We start from the raw sequence: 7,646 nt of genomic DNA, 5'->3' as shown, positions 1-7,646 counted from the left end.
CGCCACCACACCCGGCTAATTTTATTTTATTTATTTATTTATTTATTTTGAGACGGAGTCTCACCCTGTCGCCTAGGCTGGAGTGCAATGGCGCGATCTTAGCTCACTGCAACCTCCGCCTCTGGGGTTCAAGCGATTCTCCTGCCTCAGCCACCCCAAGTAGCTGGAATTACAGGCGCCTGCCACCACGCCCGGCTAATTTTTTGTATCTTTAGTATAGACGGGGTTTCACCATGTTGGCCAGGCTGGTCTCGAACCCCTGACCTCAGGTGATCCGCCCGCCTCGGCCTCCTAAAGCGCTGGAATTACAGGCGTGAGTCACCGTGCCCAGCCTAATTACTAAACATTTTAGTAGAGATGTTTTGAAACTTTGCATATATCCTGTTTCGGCTTCAAGTTCTGCCTACTAATTTTAGCATTCATCGGTGGATGTTGGGGAAGGCCGACTTTTACTTTCTCAGTCTGAGCAAAATTTCACTGTTTTAAGGAGCAAAACGAGCAGAATTATTGGACAGGAAGAATGGTAGGAGAGAGTAGAGACCTAGGCAAGGGCCACTCCTGTAAAAATTAGGTAAGTGAAAACTAGTAATAATAAGTACACTCGCGGCTGGGCGCAGTGGCTCACGCTTGTAATCCAGCACTTCGGGAGGCCGAGGTGGGCGGATCACGAGGTCAGGAGATGGAGGCCACAGTGAAACCCCGTCTCTACTAAAAATATAAAAAAAAATTAGCCGGGCGTGGTGGCGGGAGCCTGTAGTCCCAGCCACCCGGGAGGCTGAGGCAGGAGAATGGCGTGAACCCGGGAGGCGGACCTTGCAGTGAGCTGAGATCGTGCCACTGCACTCCAGCCTGGGCGACAGAGCGAGACTCTGGCTCAAAAAAAAAAAAAAAAAAAAAAAAAAAAGTACACTCGCACTACGAACAGAAGGATATCCCTATCAGCTCTGAAAGAGATTTGCAATCAGGCGCCGGGTCGGCTTCCCGGTTGCCCCGGAGACAGGGTCCTTCCTTGTTCGGCGCCGCCATCTTGTGTCACCAGCCCGTGCCCAATGAACGGCTGCTCAGTGGCGGGAGGGCGGGCTACCGCGCCGGGGCTTTACCCGCCCTGGCGCTCTGCTCTTCCCGGTCATGGAGGCGCCAGCCGCCCGCTTGTTTCTGCTCCTGTTGCTTGGGACTTGGGCCCCGGCGCCGGGCAGCGCCTCCTCCGAGGCACCGCCGCTGATCAATGAGGATGTGAAGCGCACAGTGGACCTAAGCAGCCACCTGGCTAAGGTGACGGCCGAGGTGGTCCTGGCGCACCTGGGCGGCGGCTCCACGTCCCGAGCTACCTCTTTCCTCCTGGCTTTGGAGCCTGAGCTCGAGGCCCGGCTGGCGCACCTGGGCGTGCAGGTGAGTGTGGGCCACCCCTCGCCGCCGCTCCCGGGACCCTTCCCGCCTCCCTTCCTGGCGGTCCCCCGACTCCGCCTGCGCCCCTCTAGGCCTCAGGAAATGCGGAGACCCGGGCAGCGGGCGGGGCGCAGGGGGTCCGTGGGATTGCCTCGGGGCCCGCTAGGAGTCCTGGGTGGCCAGGGGCCCCGGCGCCTCCGCTGCCCCCGCTGCCCCCGCTGCCCCCGGTGCGCGCCCGCCCTCCTGCCTGGGCCACGTCAGCACCGGCCTGCCCCCGCGCGGGTCGCTGCTCACGTGGGCAGCTGCTGGGATCCGCGGCCGACCCGCCTCGGAGCTTGCCCCTGTTTGGGCCGTTCTCGGCACCGCTCGGGAGACCTCCGGCCGGTAGAACGCACCTCCCTTCCGTAAGGCGAGCGCGGCAGCCCCTCGGCCCAGTGCCAGCGGGCGCCAGACTTCATTTCTCACGGCCCGACGAGGTGGCTCAAGTAGAGGACAAATAAATGAATTAAAGTGAATTTCATTCTCTTAATTCAGTATCTGATCCGTTGTAGGTGCTTCTTTCTAGACATAGAGAACCATCAGAAATGTAACAGGTTTCGCATTTTTAAGTTGGTAATCACTTGAAATCCCTATGAATGTTATGCATTTCTTAAGGTTGCTAATGAACGCTTTCTAAATGTTAAAACTCTTTTTAAAGTTAGTTTTAAAACTCCTGCACGTAATATAAGTTCTCTTATGCTGTACAGAAAAGGAAAGTCCAATTTTCTCCCTTCCCCCTGCTGCTTCTCATTCTTACACCTCGGCAATAAATGGCTGTGTTTGGCTTAAACGTTTCCAGGTATTTCAGTGATCACCAAAGAAAATGTTGGGTTTGGGAGTAAAGGGAATATACATACACAGAGGTTTGGTTTTTATTACTATTGTTGTTAAACAATTTCATTAAATGATTACCTAATTATTTGTTGAGAGAATAGTCATTATAGTGTCACATTTCTTCTAAGCACACTGCGTTCTCTGACTGAATATGGAGCTATAAAGATGGGTTTATAGAGATTACGTTTCTGAAATGACTCCTATTTTCTTTCATGCCTTGTCCATGATGAAATAAAGTTTTACTCAAAGGCTTGTGGAAAGATAGATCAAAACTTCATGTAAATTTGCCTTGCCACCTTTGAATGTCTTGAATGTTAAATCCCGTTCTTTATAGAAGCCAGTTGTGATTTAATGAGCTTGTTACAGTATAAGTGGACCACAGCAGGATCTCGGCTATCCTGCCATCATGCCTGCGAGCTAGGTTAATGTACTTATTTTATCTTGTTTTTATTTTTTCTCCCAAATTTATTGAGGTATAATTGGTATACAAAAAACTGCCTATTATTAATATATTCAAAATACGTATACACTGGTGTAACCATTACCACAATCCGGGTAATAAACATATCTGTCACCTCCAGAAGTTTCCTTTTGTCCTTTAGTTTGTTTGTTTCTGTGGTAAGATACTTTCTTACTGGGACTCTACTGTGTGTCAGATATTATGGTGGGTATTTTAAAGATATTCTCATTTAGCCCTCATAGCAACCATTTAAGGTATAAATCCTCATATAGCAGGCAAGGAGGCTGTAGTCTGTCAGGTTAAGTTATCTAGCCCCTTACATGCGGTCTTACAGTGCAGAGTAAGTCAGGGCTCCAGCTTATTCCGTAATTTGTGTGTTCTCACACTGTATAATGTTGCCTCTTCTGGCTTTTATGGCTGTGAGATAGGATTGTATTGGGTATAAGACTTGCAGTCACATTAACAGATTTATTTAAAATCATTTTCAATTTTGTAGTCCAAGACACCAGTTAAATGGATATATGTGCTATTTTGTACTCCTATCCCAGTGGGAAACAACTGGATGATAAACTTAACAAGGAGATGTATATTTTCCAACAGTTGTGTTGGAAACTGATGAGGTTGCTGAAATGTTTTTCAGTGGGTTCTTTTCTTTTTCTTTTTTTTTTTTTGTGACGGAGTTTCACTCTCGTTGCCCAGGCTGGAGTGCAATGGCGCTATCTTGGCTCACTGCAACCTCTGCCTCCTGGGTTCAAGCGATTCTCCGTCTCTCCTCTGGAGTAACTGGGATTACAGGCGCATGCCACCACGCCTGGCTAATTTTTGTATTTTTTTTTTGATGCAGAGTCTTGCTCTGTCGCCAGGCTGGAGTGCGGTGGTGCAATCTCGGCTCACTGCAACCTCTGCTTCCCAGGTTCAAGTGATTCTCCTGCCTCAGCCTCCGGAGTAGCTGGGACTACAGGCGCGTGCTGCCACGCCCAGCTAATTGTTGTATTTTTTTCTGTAGAGACCGGGTTTCACGCATGTTGGCCAGGATGGTCTTGATCTCTTGACCTCGTGATCCGCCCACCTCGGCCTCCCAAAGTGCTGAGATTACAGGTGTGAGCCACTGCGCCCGGCCAATTTTTGTATTTTTAGTAGAGACAGGGTTTCATCATATTGGTCAGGCTGCTCTCGAACTCCTGACCTCAGGTGATCTACCTGCCTCGGCCTCCCAAAGTGCTGGGATTGCAGGCGTGAGCCACCATTCCTGGCCTTCAGTGGGTTATTTTCAAACCCTTGTAGAATTTTAGGAGCTAGCAGAAGGGACCATGGTGGTTACTGACTAGGAGCCAGTGGTTGCTTCTCTTTTTACCACCAAGGACCCATCTAATGATTTTTCCTCTCTTTTGGATCCTGTATCTGAAATATTTTGGCATGCTAATATTTTATTAAGTAACTCAATATTTTTCAATAAAACAAATAAGTCTGTATAACTGAACACAATGAGAGTTCCTGATACACACACATATACTAGAATGTTCCTTTTTTTTTTTTTTTTTTCTTGAGGCAAGTTCTCGATCTGTTCCCCCAGGGTAGACCACAGTGGCCCAGTCAGAGCTCACTGCAGCCTCGAATTTCTGGGCTCAAGCTATCCTCCCACCTAGCCCCCTGAGTAGCTAGGACTACATGTGCGCACCACTACGCCTGGCTAATTAAGAGCAATTTTTTGTTTTTTCAGAGGTGGGGTCTTGCTGTGTTGCCCAGGCTGGTCTTCAACACCTAGCCTCAAGCAGTCCTCCCAAAGTGTTGGGATTACAGGTGTGAGCCACTGCACTTGGCCTGGCTGGAATATTCCCACTGTGATAAGATTCTAGTCAAAGTAATGAAACTTGTTGTTTGTATTAGACTGTACAGCTTTATTGAGGATGATTGTATGATTGTTTTTAGGCTTTTTGATATATTTTAAAAGTTCTCCAATACAGCTTTTTGTATCCTACTGGGAATCACTACTTCAGTCCTAAAAGATAGTCTAATTTTTGTTTTTTTCAGTTGAGGGTGGGTTGACAGAGAGATCAGTGGGATATGTATACCCTTCTCCCTTGCAGTCTGCTCCACAGTCTTATGATTGGAGATAACTACTCTTTCTCAGAAAACCCCTGCAGCCTGCTGGAGTGAACATCCTTTTCCTGGTTATGTATCTTGTTGCTGTGAGGGTACCCCAAACAGTGGTCATTGGCTCCTCCCCGAGGGTATTTTGCCACTGTTAACCATTTTTTTTTTTTTTTTGAGAGGAAGTCCCACTCTGTTGCCCAGGCTGGAGTGCAGTGGCACGATCTCAGCTCACTGCAACCTCTGCCTCCCAGGTTCAAGTGATTCTTCTGCCTCAGCCTCCCAAGTAGCTGGCCTTAAAGGTGCCCACCACCACACCCAGCTAATTTTTTTATTTTAGTAGAGATGGGGTTTCACCATGTTGGCCAGCTGCTCTCAAACTCCTGACCTCAGGTGATCTGCCCGCCTTGGCCTCTCAAAATGCTGGGATTACAGGTGTGAGCCACCGTGCCCGGCCAACTTTTTTTTTTATGAGATGAAGTTTCACTCTTGTCGCCCAGGCTGGAGTGCAGTGGCATGGTCACGGCTCACTGCAACCTCCGCCTCCTGGGTTCAAGCAATTCTCCTGCCTCAGCCTCCCAAGTAGCTGGATTACAGGCACCTGCCACCACGCCCAGCTAATTGTTGTATTTTTTAGTAGAGACGAAGTTTCACTATATTGGCCAGGCTGGTCTCGAACTCCTGACCTCAGGTGATCCACCCCCCTCCGCCTGTCAAAGTGCTGGGATTACAGGCGTGAGCCACCATGCCTGCCCAGTTTTAACTTTTATATTAGTGAAGAAACAGTTTTAGGCTGGGCGTGGCATCTCGTGCCTGTAATCTGTGGGAGGATCGCTTGAGCCCAAGAGTTCAAAACCAGTCTGGGCAACATAGGGAGACCTTGTCTCTACAAAAATAAAAACCCATGAGACTTTTTTTTTTTTTTTTTTTGAGACGGAGTCTCACTCTGTCGCCCAGGCTGGAGTGCAATGGCACGATCTCAGCTCACTGCAACCTCTGTCTCCCAGGTTCACGAAATTCTCCTGCCTCAGCCTCCACACGCCACCACACCTGGCTAATTTTTTGTATTTTTAGTACAGATGGGGTTTCACTATATTGGCCAGACTGGTCTTGAACTCCTGACCTCGTGATCCTCCCGCCTTGGCCTCCCAAAGTGCTGGGATTACAGGTGTGAGCCACTGCTCCCAGCCCTGAGACTTTTCTATTACATCACTAAATACATTTCTTTGAGTATGCTTATTTGAATGTAAATGAGAAAAGCATCAAGAAAGAGGCCTTTGAGAAGTATATTTGGAAGTGTAATCTTTTTGTGTATGTGTGTATTTCTTTTTTTGAGACAGAGTCTCGCTCTGTCACCCAGGCTAGAGTGCAGTGGTGGTGCAATCTCGGCTCACTGCAACCTCTGCCTCCCAGGTTCAAGTGATTCTTCTGCCTCAGCCTCCCTAGTAGCTGGGACAACAGGCGAGCGCCGCCACGCCTGGTTAATTTTTGTATTTTTCGTAGAGACGGGGTTTCACCATACTGGCCAGGCTGGTCTCAAACTCCTGACCTGGTGATCCTCCCGCCTCAGCCTCCCAAAGTGTTGGGATTACAGGTGTGAGCTACCACACCCAGCTGTGTGTATTTCATCATTCAGGAAAATGTTACGCATTTATAGCGGTTTTATGCCACTTTTTTTTTTTTAGATGGAATTTTGCTCTTGTTATGCAGGCTGGAGTGTGATGGCGTCATCTCAGCTGGCTGCAACCTCTGCCTCCCGGGTTCAAGCAGTTCTCCTGCCTCAGCCTCCCGAGTAGCTGGGATTACAGGCATGTGCCACCATGCCTAGCTAATTTGTATTTTTAGTAGAGATGGGGTTTCTCCATGTTGGTCAGGCTGGTCTCGAACTCCTGACCTCAGGTGATCCGCCCCGCCTTGGCCTCCCAAAGTGCTGGGATTACGGGTGTGAGCCCCTGCGCCTGGCCATATGCCACTTTGTAAAAGTAAGTCTTTGACAATATTCTTGTGTTTCAGAGAAAAACAAATTGTTACTGAAAAGAAAATTCAATCTCTAAAAAGTTCTGGTAGTTTGACTGCTTTAATGGGGATGTTCTAAAGCACTTGGTTAATTATTGACTCAAAATTTAGAAGCCAAAAGACATGAATAATAAACTGTCTTTTTCTGTTGTAGGTAAAGGGAGAAGATGAGGAAGAGAACAATTTGGAAGTACGTGAAACCAAAATTAAGGGTAGAAGGTAAGCTGACAAACAATATACCTTGTCTCTTGTTAAAGGTTATGTCAGGGTTGGGGTCATATGGGATCATAAACTAAGAGAGTTGCTTAGGAAGTGCCTGCTTTATTACAGGGTTTTTTTTTTTTTTTTTTTTTTGTAGAGAGGAGGTCTAGCTATGTTGCCCAGGCTGGTCTTGGACTCCTGAGCTCAAGCCATCCTTCTACCTTGGCCTCTCAAAGTGCTGGGATTACAGGTGTGAACCACTGCATCTGTCCTAGAGGATTTTTTTTTTTTTTTCTTGAGACAGGGTCTGTTGCCCAGGCTGCATTACTGTGGTGCCATGTTGACTCACTGCAACCTCCACCTCCAGGGCTCAAACCGTCCTTCTCCCTCAGCCTCCCAAATAGGTGGGACTAGAGGTGTGTACCACCACACTCGGCTAATATGTGTGTGTGTATATGTATGTATTTTTAGTAGACACCGGGTTTTGCCATGTCACCCAGGCTGGTCTTGAACTCCTGTCCTCAAGCAGTTCTTTGCCTCCCAGAGTCCTAGGATTATAGGCGTGAGTCCATTACGCCCCACCGAGGATGTTTTAATTAATGTATGTGATAATAAGCAA

At 48.0% G+C, this 7,646-nt stretch overlaps 1 protein-coding gene across 1 annotated transcript in view; it reads left to right on the top strand.

Moving 5' to 3' along the window:
- Positions 1 to 515: 515 nt before the first annotated feature.
- Positions 516 to 7,646, top strand: part of RPN1 (ribophorin I) — a 31,063-nt gene continuing 23,932 nt past the window's right edge. Inside the window, exons 1-2 of the mRNA XM_004036256.5 lie at positions 516 to 1,389; positions 6,981 to 7,045. Of these exons, the coding sequence (XP_004036304.1) occupies positions 1,129 to 1,389; positions 6,981 to 7,045 (326 nt within the window). The 5' untranslated portion in view covers positions 516 to 1,128. The remainder of the gene's footprint in view (positions 1,390 to 6,980; positions 7,046 to 7,646) is intronic.

Source organism: Gorilla gorilla, chromosome 2 (genome assembly GCF_029281585.2).
Source record: "Gorilla gorilla gorilla isolate KB3781 chromosome 2, NHGRI_mGorGor1-v2.1_pri, whole genome shotgun sequence".
Taxonomy (NCBI): Eukaryota; Metazoa; Chordata; class Mammalia; order Primates; family Hominidae; genus Gorilla; species Gorilla gorilla.
This window is presented reverse-complemented; position numbering and strand designations above follow the sequence as displayed.